Here is a 17,990-nt window from a genome sequence, read left to right on the forward strand (position 1 = left end):
TGAATTTAAGGTTTTGTTTGCATATTTTATGATTTTTTGCACGTAGGGTCATATTTTACAATGCACGAAGATATTGATGAATTTTACGGAGGTAATTTGGGTATAATTAAGCCTATCGATGGGTTCATGGCATATTTTAATCATTTAACCATTCGTTTGACTAATAAGTTTTGAATGGTTATGATCATTTGTAAATACAGTTTTAAATGTTATGACTCAGATACAAAGTACTTTTGAAAATCAATTGCAGTATCATATATAGACCAAGGCTTCGCCCAAACACAGTCTCATATATCCGACGCGACTTTCGTCGAATTTGACGGCCTACTTATTTGATATTAAATTTGTGGTTGACTGACAAAAGTCATGTGTAGCAAGCTATGGCAACAAAAAGGAGAACTTTTGTTGAAAATCACCTGTCGTACAGTGCTGAGAGAAACAGTAGTGCTGTTCTTATCATACATGGAAATGACAAACATCTCCAGAATACATATACAATATATCGTCATCTGTAACTAGGAGATACCTACTACGGTCTTGAAAGACGGAGGACACTTCTGGATACGTTTTCCATGTTTGCCATGCTGTCTTTTTCTCTTTAACGCAAAAGGCTGACACAACACCACAACCCGTAAAGGCATGAAAGAATAACATGCCTTTGGACACTTCAGTTCAGGTAGTAAAGGGAAAGCAACTCCACACATCGTTCGTTTGCGTTTTGTGTATGATATTGTGTATAGTATAAGTGTATATCATGTTTGGCTGTTGTAGGTAAACTATTGATTAGCAGCAATGCTGAGACGTACCCCTAATCTACCTGTCTTGATGTTAACTCGCACTGTAGCGGAGAGACTAATGTGACACTGCGATCCTTTGAGTTTTCTTCATCAGTAGCTTAAAATTCATTTTTGATTGATGGGACGTGTTGAATGGTTGATTGTTTTTATGTCTTACTATGTTGTTCCACTTACGTTTGCTGTTCATGTGGGGAAGGTAGAATGTCTGCGGTTTGGTCTTGTCGTGTTTGTGTAGGCTCATGTGAATCTGAGTTCGAGCTATTGTAGCTTTTGTGAAGTCTGGCGTTAAGATTCAGAGACGATGTATTTCTGATTTTCATCGGAACGCAACACGAGCTCAATGAATTCATATCAAACATCAACAAAATGCATCCTACTTTCCAACTTTCGTTAGAAAGCTCCTCCAAAGAAATCACATATTTAGACCTAATTATCTACAAAGCTTAGGTCGTCGTTACAACAAAGAGGACATTCTCGACATCAAGACACGTACAAAACCAACAGATACATTCCAGTTCATACAGAGTAACTCATGACATTCCGCAGCAACATTCAGAGGCCTGGCCAAATACAAAACATTACCATACATTAGAACATGCAATAACGAAGCCGATTTTACACTGAAAGTCACATAATTTACTGAAAAATTACAAGACCTATAATATCAAAAATGAAATACAACGCATTATCAGTGAAACAGATCATAAAAGCAGAAAAAGACAACTTGAACGAGAAGGAAAAAATAACACCACCAACAATACTGTATGAAACACTAAAAATATTGTTCCAAAAACAACCAATAATCGCATACAAAAGGAACGGGAATTTAGGCGATACACCTATAAAGGACAGACTTTACAAAAGCTACTATGGCTCGAATTCAGATTCACATGAGCCTACACAAACACAACAAGACCAAACCGTAGGCACTCTACCTTCCCTACTTGAACAACAAACGTAAGTGGAACAACATACTAAGACATAAAAAAAATCAACCATTCAACACGTCCAATCAATCAAAAAAGAATTTAAGCGACTGATGAAGAAAACTGTTTCCGAAACGTGGCGCCAAAGGATCGCAGTGTCACATTAGTCTCTCCGCTCCAGTGCGAATTAACATCAAGACACGTAGATTACGGGTACGTCTCGCCATCGCCATTGCTAATCAACATTTTACATAAAGCAGCCAAACACGATATACACTTATAATATATACAATATCATACACAAAACGCAAACAACCCAAATATGAACGATGTGTGGAGTTGCTTTCCCTGTACTACCTGATTAATTTAATTAAAAAGACACTGTGGTAAATCTGTGGTAAACCATCTGTCTCAGGGTTGAAGGGATAATGCTTTTTTTTGAGATTTCAACTTCATTTGATCGGTCTGATAGAGACAACATAATAAGAGATTCAGAACGAAGTGGATTAGAAGATGACATTGTGTTCAATGGTTTAGGCCAAGGGGTTATCCTTTTACTACCTAACCATATGTATAAGAAATAGAAAAGCACATTCCTGTATGGGATACAACTAGGTTCAAATAGGAGATACGCTACACCTAGCCCGATCGTTCGTCCAGTGTCATTCACGTCCCGTGTGATCTATACACCATCCGGGTAATAAAAGCCCCTTTACCCTTGGCTCGGCAATCCCGCGCTGGCAAATCCTGTCTATTCAGACAGGTGCGGCTATGTAATTACAATACTATAACTAAATAGGTCTAACTAAATAAGTTAATGGTTAGTTAGTTTTTATGTACGGCTAATTATACAGCATTTGGAACACTAAGCTATACAAGGTAGATTATTTAGCTGACACTGAACCCCATGCTTAGTCTCACAGTAATGATGTCACCAGTGTGCCCTGGTTGTGCTTTGACATCACTCTATTAAAAGATGTATTAACATGTTTCCTGGCAACCGTTGCTATGACACTCTAGTTGTAAATTGCCTTAAGGGTGGTATTAATATCAAATTTACTTTTAAAATACATGGTATGCGCCGGTTGCTTAGAGAAAATATGTTGCATAACAACTGTTGCTATGGAGTTACATGATCAAAACTGGTTCAGAATTGTGTTTCTATGAAAAATAATAATATCATAACACATGTTTGGAATTTAAATTGGTCTACATGCATTTCTTAAGCAGATTGCTGTGATTAACATGTCGCCTAGCAACAAGATCATAAAATGGCCTCCATGTAAATTTCTTTTTGATGGCTGATGGGATTTTCTGTAAGAATAGACTTAAAACATAAATCATACCAAATTTGATGCTTGTATCACAAAGTGAACAATTCTCATGAAATTTGGACTTAATCTGCTGCACTATGTGTACTTTTGGCTTGGCTGGGCCGATCGAGTTTCCGCAAAAATCAATTCACTGTCATGGAAAAGCTAACACTATAGGAAAAAATTGCGAGACTGGAGCGAGAAAGTGACGCTTTCTCGCCATTGGTGAGAATCACTGGTGAGAATTCAAAAATTCTCTCCTGTGAGTAGTGAGAACTGCACTCCTTGGTGAGAAAATAGATTCTCACCGGTGAGAATGGAAATTCTCACCAAGCACTGTGAGAACGGTAATTTTTACGTTGAGGATCAACCAGACTCACAATTCATTGGTGAGAATCAACCAGAATTGTTGTTCACTGGTGTGAATCAATCTGGTTAATTCTCACCATTGAACAATGATTTTGGTTAATTCTCACCAATGAACAACGAGTCTGGTTGATTCTCACCATCAAAATTACCATTCGCACAGTGCTTGGTGAGAATTTCCATTCTCACCGGTGAGAATCTGTTATCTCACCAAGGAGTGCAGTTCTCACTGCTCACCAGTGAGAATTCAAAATTCTCACTGGTAGCAGTGAGAATGACAAGAGATTCTCACCAATGGCGAGAAAGCGTCATTTTCTCGCTCCAGTCTCGCATTTTTTTCCTATAGTGTAAGTAACGTCTTTCAGAAATCTGTCCATTTACAAAGAAAATTAAAATTATCCGGAGAAAATCAAGCCTATCAATGATACGAAGAAATTTGTGTGGAATTACACTTTTCTTTGTAAACTACGGTCCATTGATGCAGTGTGGTCGTCCGGCAATGAACTCAATCCGTCCTCACGGCAGATTAGATGTAGTGCATGCAATACGCAGTCCACTCTTCAGTCATGCTAGCTGTGGGTCCATAGCTGTGGTGTTTTCAGACGGGATTCCTGCCTTTTACAGGCTGGTTTTGACTTTTACGATTTTAATCCCGTCACCACAGTTATGGGATATTCTATAGACTAGTGTCCAAATCCGCCGCAAGCACCCTTTGCGCAAGTTTGTTCGACGATATTTCGAAAAATTTCCATCCAAATTACAAATTGCCAACACTCATCGACAGCTTGGTTATTAGGGACTCACCGCGACCAGAAATGTACTAAAAATTCACTAAAATATCACCTTTGTTCTAGTCTTACCCTATATGACTACCCGGAGACCGCCATTTTGCTAGCGTATAAATAATTTGGTAAGAAAATTTAATATTTATCAATCTTATGAATATTAGTGAATGAAGAAAATTCCCCCCTCATTTTCAAAAAGGCCCTCGAAATTGAAATCCATGGGCCAAAATGCCCCAGCTCTCTGATACTAGATGCAACACTGTTGATGCCAAGTAATTTCTTCGTCACAATCAACAGCATTACATGTAATGTTAATGAATACTACAGCTTGCACATGATTGGAGGAGTAATTTTTGATGGGAATATCCCGGCCAGAAGATATATGTGATAGTTTGCTTCAAAGAAAAGTACTTAATTTGAAGAGCAAATAAGTGGCACTTATTGCGACTTGTTTCATCACTAAACGAAAGACAGTATGCAGAAATTTCGAACGTTTTTAGTAGTGGGCGCATTGCAACCAACCTGTATAACAAACATTAATACACTGCTAAACGGACATAATAGTCTTGTTGCTATCACTATTCCAATCGAATATCCCTTTTAAATTTCAAAGTCATTTTCTTTCTATACTTGAAACAATTTTGAGGGCGTCGAATAAAAGAGCCCTGTGTTTGCAAAAATGTAGAATGAGTTTATGAAATTCCGCAATACTTGCTTTAACAAACGTGTGCAGCGGTCATTGTTCTTGTGCAAAGGTTGCGCATATAATCACCAAAGAGATAACTCATGTTTTATGAATTTACTTGATGCTTGTCGCATCATCTATCGCATATTTTAGTTTTCTGTACACTAACTTACGAATTAACATACCCACTACGCAACATGGTTCACAAAATTATGCACTCAATCATTGAGGGGTAACAACAAATCTGTATCAAGTATGTAGTGAATAGCAGTTAGGTTCTTTTCTTTCAAAAATGCAGGACAAACAGAGAGGAAAACTTCTCAGTAAAAACTACTGAATTTTTATTTGGAAATTCGTCGTTGTCAGAACGCGTTATCTGCAAAAGTAACTTTTGTGCGTGCAGTGTAACGAAACCCTCACAGTCTTGTTGGTATCACATTTTCACTCAGACACCTTTACAAGATCGTGGATTCTCAAGTACGCATCCACGTCAAGCTGATACAGCGTTGAAGATGAACTCACAAGAGCAAGGTCAATTACCAATGCCGCAGATAGTGGACGCCCCTGAACAACAAGCCGTCTGCATGCAAGTACCTGTACCTGCAGGCTCTTTGGTGCCAAACTTCGCTCACAAAACGTCCTTAGGCTTTGGAATTTGCCAGATAGTTTTAGGCATAATATTGATTCTTCTTGGGATCGTAAACATTGTCGCCGGTGGCTACTTATCAATTATTGGCGTTCCGATATGGTGTGGAATATTTGTGAGTATAGTATTTCCATATCCCATCCTAGACGACCTTACACACAACTATATTCTGTAACATTGAGATCGCAAATTATCTAGCTGTAAAGTGCAAAATTTTCCTGAACATCAAATACGATAACATTTAAATACAGAATTTAGCTAAAATTACAGAGTCTTAAAGAGGCACTCCCACTTGGTAACATTTTTAAAACACATTTTTTAATGCCAACGGTCGATATTTGACATGGCGACTGCAAGCGGATCGCGAGATATTGATAAAAACATGTCCTCAAAAAAGTTAAAGTTTGAATTCCGGTGGCCCACCTGAATTCAGCTTCCGAACATAGAACGTTCGGCACTTGGGCCATTGTCAACTAAGCTATGGAGTACGAGTCTACGCTGACGCTGCTGTACGCCACAGCAGTACCAATCTCGTCGGTGAGCGGTCACAGCAGTACCAATCTCGTCGGTGAGCGGTCATGTCCCATGGGAGAAAGTCGAGTCCTACTGACTCGGCAAAAAAACCCGATAAACAAAGTTTGCTGATTCCACCAGAATTCGCATAGGTGACTAGCACAGATAGGTGTGGTTGATACATAGTATGCATAGTGGCCGCCGCGTGGTATGCGCGCATACCTCACGCGGCGGCCGCTATGTATCGAACCACGCGTAACTGTGTGGCAGACGACAAAATGTAGTCATCAGAGGCAACTAATATTTTACACGTAAAAACTGATATCTATGTGGTATTGTTTAAAAATTTAATACAACTGATTGAGAATAATGAAAACGACAAAAACAAAAGAGAAGTTTTAAAATAGAATTACCAGAGGTAAAGGCATTGATAATGATGTTATTTAATGATGTATATAAAGTCATTGCAGTAGGAGGTAAATTAATTGCGTCATTCGAACGTTTTTGGACTCCTTAGAATATCGTCAATCAGCACAACAACACACTTTCGGGGGATTTCGGGTCATAACCAGAAACGATCGTAAAACTTCGGGATGTGAAAAATACGCTCGGGAAATGACATGTTTTTATCGATATCTCGCGAACCGCGCGGAGTTGCCATGTCAAATATCGACCGTTGGCATTAAAAAATGTGTTTTAAAAATGTTACCAAGTGGGAGTACCTCTTTAAAACCGACAGGATAACTTATTTGATTGATCAAAAACATGACATTTCCATGTAGTGTGAAAAGGGTTTACAAGGTCAATATCAAACACTACCGCTACACATAAATATATGTCTCAAATTTATAGCATTTTATTGAATAAAAAAAATATCACTTGTTAAGATTTCAGAGAACGGAACAAAAGCTATGTTAGCAAAGCATTCAGGGGCAAGGAACGCAGTTATTTAGTCCTTTGTATTTATTATTATCTTAAGCATCATGATTGACCGTGAACAGCACTCCATTAATTTGTGGATTTTTTTCTGTTTTGGCTATTAACTTTAAGATTATTGTAACAGGATCCCTCGGTATAGTAGCTTCACGGCGTAAAACCAAAAGGATGGTATGTATGTAAATCTCTTGATGTTGTGTTTGTTCGAAGAAGTATCCCGCTATTGACTATATTGTCCTTCCTGAAAAACAATCAAAATGTGAATTTCATTCAATTGAAGGACTAAAAGTGTCCATTCCAGCCCCGCGCACACACAAAAATTGACCAATTTGGGATTATGGCTTATCAACCAATTTCATTGTTCCTGCTGTTTTTCCTTAAATGTTTGGTTAGTCCTATGTACTTGACACCTTTCGGGAAACTTGTACCTGGTTGGTCTAAAGGGCTCTTCCGATAATTTTTTATGACCCCTCGTGCTGGTGAGGTGTTAAACTTCTTTTTAACAGTAGTATAGTCTCAGCTATACACAAGTGATCAGTATTACAACTGCATAGCATCGGTTGAGACACCATGGAAGGTAAAGAGTGTGAAAGAGGCTCCCCACCTAACTATCCAAAATGTTTTTGTGTCGAGTTTGTGTTTGATTCGTTTCAAAAATGTGTTCCTACATTCTTATCCGATTGTTTGTGTTAATAAAAATGTTTGTTTCGCCTCGGATATTTGTAGGGAAGTTTGGATTAGTGTGTACGGTAATGTATTGTTTGTGTGGGGAAAGCTTATGGCGAGACGCAGCCGGACCGATTGTGTTACAAAGTTGATAGAGTGGCCCTTTGACGCTTGCGTTTCGAAACCCGAGTGTGGTTTCTCATCAGTCGCAGTGTAGATTCTTTCCTTAGTGTGTGTTTGTGAAAAATTATTTTAATGCATTTTAGTGGTCTTGCTCTTCGAGTAGCGAGGCAAGTATATTAATGTTTGGGGCTCGTTGTGAGTCCGTTTGGTGGTTCAGTTTGTTTGTTCTATGTTTCTTTACTTCAGTAAATTTTGTTTTGATTAGGGTGTCTTTTAGAATTTTGCCGAGGTTTGTGAATTTTTAGGCAATAAGTACCACTGTGGGGTACGGATTTTATGTTTTCTGGATCAAGATAAAAGTATCATGATCGATGTGTTTGTTCTCGTGCATTTTGTTTAATAGTTGGTGTACTTTGTTTACTGTTTGTTCTGTGTCGTCACTGGCTAGTTGTGTATAATACTTAGTGTTGCGTAATTGCCTTTCGCATTCGTGTATGTAATCTTTTGTGTTGACAAAGACGAATACCCGACCCTTGTCGAAAGGTTTTTATGGTAATTTGTCTACTGTTTGCAAGCTGGTTTATCGCGATTCTTTGGGCACGCGACATGTTTTGTTTCCTTGTTTGAAAGGGTATCTCTAGAAGTGCGAGTTTAGCAGCTTCAGATAGCTTTCAGGTTTTTGTATTTTTTGCTGTTCGTGGAGTCCAATTTGACTTTTCTTTGATTTGGTGTTGTTGCGATTGTTTGTGTCTCATGATGTAGCGTAGTCACATTTTACGACTATATTTGTTGAAATCCTGAGGTGGTTTCAATCTGTTTGGTTTTGTTGGTGTCCGAATGAATGTTAAGGCTTTTGCCTAGTGCTATTTTTCGGAGTTTCATAGGTTGAGCTATGATAGGTTCTTGCTGAGTTTCATGTTGTTGTCGGCTCTTCTTTGGAAATAGCTGCTTTATTTCCACGGCCATTTTTTCTGTTACGTTACGGTGATTTTTTATTTGTTTGTGTATTCTATGTCATTTTATGGTGTTTTTTGGTAGTTCTCTTTTTGGAGTATTTGGTGGCCCTGAAAAGGGCCGCTTGGTATGGGTTTTTGTTAACGCTTGGCGCGTTTGTTTTGGCGATGAGCCTTGTTTATGCTTCTTTTCGCCGATTCGATGTGCTAGTGAGTAGGTGTTAGCAGCCTTCTTGTCAGCAGTGTCGCTGATTTCGTTGATTTTATCATTGGCTGACTTGATCGTGTTGTCGATTCGTTTGTTGTTTTCTGTGACGTGAGGAGACAAGCGTGAGCATCTAGCGACTGATGAAATCTGCTGATGATGTCATGAATATGTAATTAGGTGAAAGTGGCCGTCGACGCGTCGCGACTGGCAGTGGCGCTGCACTTGATAAGTCTTAGTCGGGTGGTTACCGTATAACTGGAACAGCCGATCGTTTGCTGAGACGATCAAAAGGTGTCAAGTGCGCCTCCGATTAAAGTAGCAAAGTAAACTATGCATAACTAATAGACGGGGCCCAGAACGTCGTTTCAGGCCCAAACGACACTCTGAGCCCCGTCAAGTTCTGTGTGTGCGCAGGGCTGTCATGCTATGTCATGCCCCAAACGACCTTCTTCAAAAACGTTCCTTCGGGGTGATTTTGTCACATTATGCATTGTATCGATATGAAATGTGAACAATGCGCGAAATTTTGTACTTCTACAGGACGCCTACAGGCACCTGGTTAGGCTGAAGCCAGGTGTAATATTTGCATACTGTTCACCAGGTACAAATGATGTCAATTGTCCTAATTGATATGCATGTAATTAAATCAAACAAAGTGGTACGGTACTTCTGAAATCCGATTCACAAATAAAGTTAAAATCAAAAAAGTCTGGTGGACACGACACTCAGGACAAGCAACAAAGTACCAGCAACCGGTATCATACTAAAGTATAAGCAGTCATCTCCATCATTGTTTCACTAACTTGTGTGTTTTTGTGATAATTCGAAAAAGTTTTTCATTGTAAAATGGGATTTAAACTACTTTAAATGAGGATACGTCGTCGGGACGTTGGTCGGCATTGCACCAGCGCATTAGATATGGTTTTATAGAGCCCTGTTTTCTTCAGGCGAAAGTGTAACGAATGTATAATGATTTGTTGAGATGCATTTATAAACCATATTTTCTTACCTAGCGTTAAATTGGAAAGATAGTTTAACCAATCTTCATAATTTACGAGAGCTTTTATTCTCTCCCCTGGCCAGATCATCGCTACACTCACGTGTTGTATTATAGCAGCGAGCCTTAGTGGTGGTCTTGTCTTACCTATGTCTCTGACTACGACGGTCTTCGAAGGTCTAGATTATGAAGTATGTATAATTTACAATATAATGTTCAATATGCTGCTCGTTCATACATTTTCACTTAGTTGAAACTCCACAAAAAGTAAAGCAATCACTTACAGAAGTTCAAATTTTAAAGAATGCTGCATAGTATTGAATAGCCACGTAGAAGCTTTCTTCATCAAAAGTTTATTTTATACACATTGTGTGTGTGTTTGTTTGTGTGTGTGTGTGTGTGTGTGTGTGTGTGACATGTTTGATTACCATTTATTCGAATTTTAATAAAATCGCTGAACTCCTGTGTTCATTTTTAATATTTCAAAAAAAATAGCAAATAGAATACATCTGTCAAAATATGTTAACAGTCTCGATTTAGTTTCCTACTGAAGGCTATGTCATTCCTTATAATACTAATTCTTGTAAAGGTTGCAGCGTGCGTTGTTGATGCTATTATAACTTTAGTAGCACTTGTCGAGTGCGTCATCGCCATAATCCATTCTGTGGTTTGCTGCCAGGCTGTCTGTTGCGGACAACAGCAAATGATACCGGTGAGTATGCAAATAGAGTTTTATATGATAAAGTGCAGCTTTATGGTAGTTTAGGCCTAAAAATTAAAAAACATAACTTCTGCGCTGTCATCAAGCAAAGTGTAGGGGGAAGACATTGGAAATTAAAAATTTTAGGAGAAGAGAATCAAATTATCCAACATACGGATATTTGTTTGGGGGAAAAACAAAATTCCAAATGTTCTTAAAACTAAAGCAGTGAAAACTTACCTTGTCCAATAAGCTTCAAATAAAGCCCCAACAATTGGTAGGCCAAGAGAATGTTGTTACATAATTTGAGAGCCCAAATATTTTATCCCAAGCGCATGTGGCATTGACCAGTCATTCCGTAGCTTTGGCCATGATCAAGTATAACGATGTATATCGATAGTGAATATTTTTGCTTTGAAATAGTACAAAATTGTGAGACACATTTCGCTGTGCCTAAGACATGCTACTTTTATTGTATCATGGATTTGTTCTCTTGACTGATCCTGACATTTTATGAACGTTAAGCAATATCTAATGTGGATTTAAACCTGCTCTCAACATCGTTCCTTAGACATTTTAAAGTATGTTATCTCTATGGCTGTTTCCCTGCCTACATAGAGTATGTGAAATACTGAAATATAGCATAACTGCAGGGGAACAATAGCAGGTTAACGCACATTTTAAGGCTATGAATGTTTTGTTTTGGGCTCCAAAAGAAAAAGTGTAAACATTCGTATTTTAAAGACTAAAATAAAGATTAAGCTCTGTCTATCTATCTATATATCTGTCTGTCTGTCTGGCTGTCTGATGTCTCTGTCTGTCTCTGTGTCTCTCTATGTCTCTGTCTGTCTGTCTTTCTCACTAATGTGCGAAGTAGATTTACTACCGTGTTTAAGGAGAACCAGATACCCCGATGCAACCAATGGCCACCCCTGTTGGAGCTCAAAGAACAATGTTCATGATGCCACTAGGTGTAACTTTAACAGGCCAAAATGCAGGTAAATACCGGTATAGACGAATATTTCATGTCAAATGGCTGTATCGCATTAAAGTATTGTCATCATATCTGCGTGCATTATCATTTAACTAATTACAAACTTTACCAAAAGGTGTAAATATTTACTCCAGCATCTTGTCTAATCGTATTCAGATGTGCATGTGTTCGTCCTATAGACAGCAATTCTTCTTTCGTATTGCACTGTCAATCAGCGTACGATCTTTAAATGGCATGTGTGGTGTAAAAACAACTGTCATCCGATATCCGGACGTCTTTAAGTCGGTCACCTTATTATCAATTCCTCGATGATGATAAAAAGCAACCAATTTGTTCAATGTCATCAATGATTGAACCTTTTTCATAGATGTTGTACAAATCGTTCATGAGAATAATCATTCGTTTCGTTATGATCGTAATAATATCTGTTACCTAAGTTTCATGCATCGCCCAACTTTAAGACGGGTCTGGCTTTTCCTTTTGTCTTTTCTCTCATTTAAATGGTTTGGACGTATAGAACTTAACATTATAGTACATTTTCGGATGGTGTTGTAGTTTTGTTTTGTTATGATTTCGACAATTTGAGACCTCATCGGAGTGTTTATGTGTCAACTTGGATTCGTCATGGTGGAGTATATAAGCTCGCATATAAGCAAATGACACAATCTTTACCTGTTATAGAAGCTTCAATAATCAACGCTGATAAATGTATGCTGGTGAATAACATTTTGAGTTAGTCTCAAAATTTCGCCACCGCAAACAAATATTGTTATCGCTTGTGTCTCTAATGTATGGAGGTTCGTAGTACAGTAAATTGAAGTATCATAGGACTGAGAGTCCAATAACTTTGACACGGAGTAGGTGTTATTGGACGCTCATTGACCTTTGACATAAAAAACAACTGTACGTCACAACAGGGAAAGAAAGAGAAGATTATACATTTTTACAAAGAAAATGCATCTAAACATCTAGTACTTATCTGAGTTAACAATGGTCGGTCCAAAACCTGCGATTTGAGTGAAATTGAAGTGTCGTTTTGTGAACTTAAGTTGACTCACTGAAAATATTTCCAGCCTGCTCGCCATCCTCGAAACACTCTAATTTCAACTTTGTCTGGTATAATTGAGTAAAAAGACTAATAAGGTTGATTAATTTTTAAAGCTACTTACAAAGTACAGGAATTTATGTCTTCATATATCGTATGCTTCGGTATTGTCCTTGACGCTACGTGTCCATTAGCTCTGTAGAGCATCCGTAATGTATACGGGGTGTGGGTTCGAGTCCCGCATGGGTCACTTTTCATTCACCACTGTATTTCATAACATAATTCGTATGGTGAGTCATTTCAAATTTACCCTTGTTTGGCTTTGCATCATTCATTTGGCTGATCCTCATTACCATTAACTGATTCCTAAGTTGGTGACTTGTGTGCGAGGCCCTGTAGAATCCCGCGGGATCCTTAGGCTGAAAGGTTTTGGTATTGAGTTTAGCCGTTTACTCACCATCAACGCACAACGATTAAAAAACCCATATAAGAGTCAGGACCGCCCACATTTAGCCGACTGATCCATTAGCTAAGTTGGTAGAGCATCCGTAATGAATACGGGGAGTGTGGGTTCGAGTCCCGCATGGGTTACTTTTTTACCACTGTATTTTATATATATATATATTATATATATATATATATATATATATATATATATATATATATATATATATATATATATATATATATATATATATATATATATATATATATATTTGTGTGTGTGTATATTTATACGTGTGTGTGTTTGGGTATGTGTTTGTTTATCTTGTATGTGTTTATTTGTTTCCGTTCCTTTGTGCCTTTACAGGTTACCAAGGGCCCCCATCAGAGCAATTTCAATATTACAACCCACAGGGACAATATCCACAGGACCAACTGAACATCTCGCAAGAGCAAATAATGTATACAGAGCAACGTCCAAGTATTGACTCAAAACCGAGCCGTTAATCGACCCGCCAACAGAATACGTGCAAACGAAAGAAGTCGATGTTGTTTGATTAGCTGTTGAGAACTTGTTTTACGTACGGTACAAGAGCGTTGCAGCAGAATATATTGTCTTTCTTGGTTTCGTTCGCACACATTATCTATCTCCAACAGTTTGGATGCTCAATGGTTTGTCAGTCACTATTCAATGTTCATGCAGACTTGATCATGATTGCAACTGCCGGGTCAAGTCTTCAAGCTCCTTGAAGGGTAACTGCGAAATCAAACGCGTGATTTCTAGGCCAGAGTGTGAACGGAGGACAATACGGGGAAGGTTTACATCGGCCTCAATGATAACACCACCAAGAACCCATTCACTAACTACATGCACGTTCTGTAACGAGAAATACAAAAACAATACAGAGTTGTCAATTTACGTGGTCAATTATGACAAAGAATCGGGCTACTCAAACATAAGCAAGCGATGTGATCTTTGTATACCAGAAAAGATGCACATTATCAATGTGGACAAAAGCCATCTACAGTGAAGTGAAATAAATAAAATCTCTGTTTTGAACATTTTTGATGTTCTCAAAAGTGTTTTGTTGCGGCCATCAATTCGTCTGATCATCGTATCCATATACAAAGATAAAAGTTTTAACTTTGATTATCCCAAACATGCATAATCATACTGAGCATGTAATAACTCTATATGAGAATGACAAATTCGCAAGACTGGCCCCTTATTTCGTATCAAAATCATCCTGCTAGGTCAATAACGTTCAAGATCATTGGTCGTGATGAGTTCAGCCTCAGCATAGGAGTTTTTCTTTTGTAATTTTAACCCCTCAGTTAATACCCTTCACTTGTGTTTCAAAATGGCTTCCATGCGGATAATCGTATTCTGTCGTTTGTCTGTCTCAGAAGCGTTATATGCTTATTAAAAGGCCTTCAACCACGTTGTCTTTCGGAGTCAATCGAGTTTGGATGAAATTTGTAATGTAGGATGAGATAATGTGATTGGCATTCGCTATATATGCACATTATACTTGCCATTCGTTCAGTATCGTCAATTTGGAGAACTTAAATTGGTACTGTACTATTTTCAGTGCACTAGGTTACTGAACTTTGCTGTATATTATAAGGCATGCCAAAAACATGGAGCGGTAGGGATTCTTTGGTCCTGAAATAGTTATCTTGCTGAGTAGTGCACGATGCTGCATTTATTTTCGTATTCGTATTCGCATTGCAGTCACTAACGATTTTTTTAAATTTTTATAGTTCAATTTCGAACCTTTATATAAAAGTTCTGTCTTTATAAAACTTTACGTTCTTTATGATAATATGTCACACTTCAATATTCTGAGAATGTTAGTGGAAAAACAAATCCAATCTTTTTTAGGCCCTAGGCCGAAAATGTCGTTGCCATCATTAGAGGAGATTTTAAAAACAAACTTTGTCAGCGTCTTTTGAGGAGAGACCTTTTTAACAAACATCATTTTTCCGATAATTGAAATTTAGCTCACCCGCCCAGTTGGACGAGTTGTAAAGGTAATTTACAGATTTTAAACTGATATCTCTGTAAAAGGACATTATCAGCTCGTCTGTTATTATTTTTATCATTACTCACATCATTACTCTGAAATATAAACTGCCTCTTGTGAAATGTTTTGCTGATATTCCCCCAGTAGCAGCACATATAGCTATGTCGTAACTTTTGTACTATTTGCCTTACCGCACTCCTTGAGTGTGTTGTTGAGCAATGAAGTTTTGTAAGGTATCGTATTGTATTGCCGTTATCAAAAAACAAGAAAGTAAAATACTTAAAAATACAAATTGCAAATCGATATAATTATTTTAATGTGGGTCCAAAAGGATGACCGGATATGAGAATTTGAATTTGCTAAAGTACTATTAAATTACTATTTGATCGAATCATGAGACAAACATTGAAGGTACATTTATGAGGAAAGGGTTTGATGAGTCAGGAAGATTTTTTAACATGGCAACAGATGAATTTAATTTATTTGTTTAATAGTTAGCTGTATAACGGTTTCCTCATGTGATTATTTTGGTTCAGGTATCTTGCATTCTATCTTCTTCTCGTATGTTATAATTACAATTAAGATTTCATAATCTTTGCTTCAGGCATACATCAATGTACGAAAATGTAACTGTAGTATTATTCTAGTATTGATTTAATTCCATCATATATTAACAGTATCCATCATTCATGTTCATTATACAAAAAAACATTCAATAAATTATATGTACTTAAATTCTTACACAATGTCACTGGTCATTTCCCCTCCTTGTTATATCAAATTTAGCTTGAGGATGTTTGTCAGAACTCGATTTTTTTTAATTGAAAAGGAATACGCAACTGCAACTTCTAGCATTTATATTACTGAACAAGTACATAAGATTTTTTTTAGTATTCCTAAAAACCAGAACCACATTAAATTCAACGGTCTCTTGTTACCTGCTTCAATATAACTCTGTCATAATTTACTAAAATAATGATACTGTTGCATAATGCAACGCAACGAGATTTTTTCTTGAACTCGTCCTGAGTACTGACAATGAAACGCGGAAATACCTAAAATTGGTATGTTGTGACGATATGTGACTTAAGAAGAAAATACAGGTTTTGTGTAAATTTCGTCAAGTCAGCCCTAAGAGCCCGTGAACTTCATCTGAAAGTGTAGTACTAGGATTTTATGAAATAATATGGTCTGATAAAAATCTGTGAAATTGCCCTGACGTGTTACTAAAATACGATTGCCAACTGGAGTGACGCCAGTCAGGTTGAATTGGACAGCACTAAATGATTGGGTAAGGGGTTGTTCAGAAATTTAAAAGTATAGGTGTATTCCACTTCAATTCATTCCTAGGTGTGCATACTTTCAATATATGGGTGTAAAACAAAGGTCATATTCTAGAAACTGTGAAAACTATGAGAAAGAGTCATTCAAAATGTACAAAACGTTTATTAGACCCTAGGGGGGAGCAGACTCAACTGGTTTATTTTCTTTAAGAGTATCATTTTTTAGCAACTGCCTCCAACAAGGGAATTTTGAGAAATATGTGAAACAGTATGTTGTCCCGTCATCCCGTTTTGACAGTAGATCAGTTAAGGAAACTTGTACTTCAGAGTAGATTCAAAGCTGTCGATTAACATTCGGATGCTTTTCAAAAATTATTACTTGCTTCAGAATACAGTAAACTTCCACTGTAAGACCAGTTGGTGAATTCAGAAAGCTAAGTTTATCCGCAGAAGTAAAGGAGAATATTGTATGTTTTATCATGTAGCTCTCTAACATATTTTTTACTGAGCAGGCACTTAGATACATTTATAATGTCAGGTTATTGTTTGCCCATTCACTCTTGTCTCATTGGTTTTGTGTCACTATTCAATATGAATTCATTGAACAAATGATGTTCAAACCAATATTGTGATTTTACAGCAGGAATATGAAAGCCAATTAAAGCCACATTATTTTGGACTGTTGGATTAATATTCTAAAAATATGACTTTGTGAAAAAAAATAAATCAGAGCGTTTGGAAACACAGAAGGGCTCTGTGTTTAGGTAATTTTTATAACAGGTGATTTTAAGATATCAATAGAATATTAAAGAATCTTGAGTAATAAGAAGTTTTCACTGATAATTAGTTGCATTCATTTGAACGAGGACATACCTGAGAACCCACCAGATTGAAAGCTATTGACTGGTCCTGTCAATTATCTCCTCTTCTTGAGAATTGAGAGAAGCGGACCATTCCATGGGAAGGTAATTTATACGTCACGTTGATTTAAAGTCCAATAATTGCTCTCCAAGATATTTTTGTGATATGTTTTTCCATCAGTCTGCATGTTAGTTTCTTTGTGTATTTGAAGTTATGATTATTTACTTATATTGTTTTTGATCAAGTATTTATTTCTTATTTTTTCATATCAGTACGTTTTTGTTGTTTAGTTACTTTCATTAAGTCTGAAGCCACAATGGTTTGATCAATCATTTTTTGTAGAAAATATTGTGTTTTACACTTATGACATACCCCTCCCATGAAGACATATACTTTCTTAGATGTTATGCCTTGTGCTTGAACTTTTTCAGGTTACACCTGTACCAATATAATGATACTCTTACTGAGCCAAGTGCTGTCTCTTGTAAAAGAAATCACCAAAAAAGCAAACACATAACCAAAACTTTGAAAAATACTGAAACTTCAAATTAATTGTACTCTGGGACTGTACCATTATTTTATGGGAGGGACCGAGGGATATGAGGGGCAAAGGGAAAATTATTTTCATAACAATTCCTACTGTTAATAAAGAGAAATACCTACCACTATATATTTTAGAACCCCAACAACCCTAACCCTAACCAACACAACACAAACAAACA

The 17,990-nt window shown here is 37.2% G+C and overlaps 1 protein-coding gene across 2 annotated transcripts in view; it reads left to right on the plus strand.

Annotated features, from left to right (window-relative positions):
• The window catches only part of LOC139152502 (membrane-spanning 4-domains subfamily A member 4D-like), a 30,226-nt gene extending 16,065 nt beyond the window's left edge, over nt 1–14,161 (plus strand). Inside the window, exons 2-7 of one of the 2 annotated variants that reach the window (XR_011556637.1) lie at nt 5,322–5,633; nt 7,082–7,138; nt 10,001–10,105; nt 10,504–10,626; nt 11,492–11,612; nt 13,465–14,161. Coding sequence is in view for 1 of the 2 variants with exons in the window: in XM_070725662.1 (XP_070581763.1) it covers nt 7,082–7,138; nt 10,001–10,105; nt 10,504–10,626; nt 11,492–11,509 (303 nt within the window). In the remaining variant the exon portion in view is untranslated. The remainder of the gene's footprint in view (nt 1–5,321; nt 5,634–7,081; nt 7,139–10,000; nt 10,106–10,503; nt 10,627–11,491; nt 11,613–13,464) is intronic. The other variant, XM_070725662.1, reaches the window with a different exon arrangement.
• Nucleotides 14,162–17,990: the final 3,829 nt, after the last annotated feature.

The sequence above is a fragment of the Ptychodera flava genome, chromosome 16 (genome assembly GCF_041260155.1).
Source record: "Ptychodera flava strain L36383 chromosome 16, AS_Pfla_20210202, whole genome shotgun sequence".
Classification (NCBI taxonomy): Eukaryota; Metazoa; Hemichordata; class Enteropneusta; family Ptychoderidae; genus Ptychodera; species Ptychodera flava.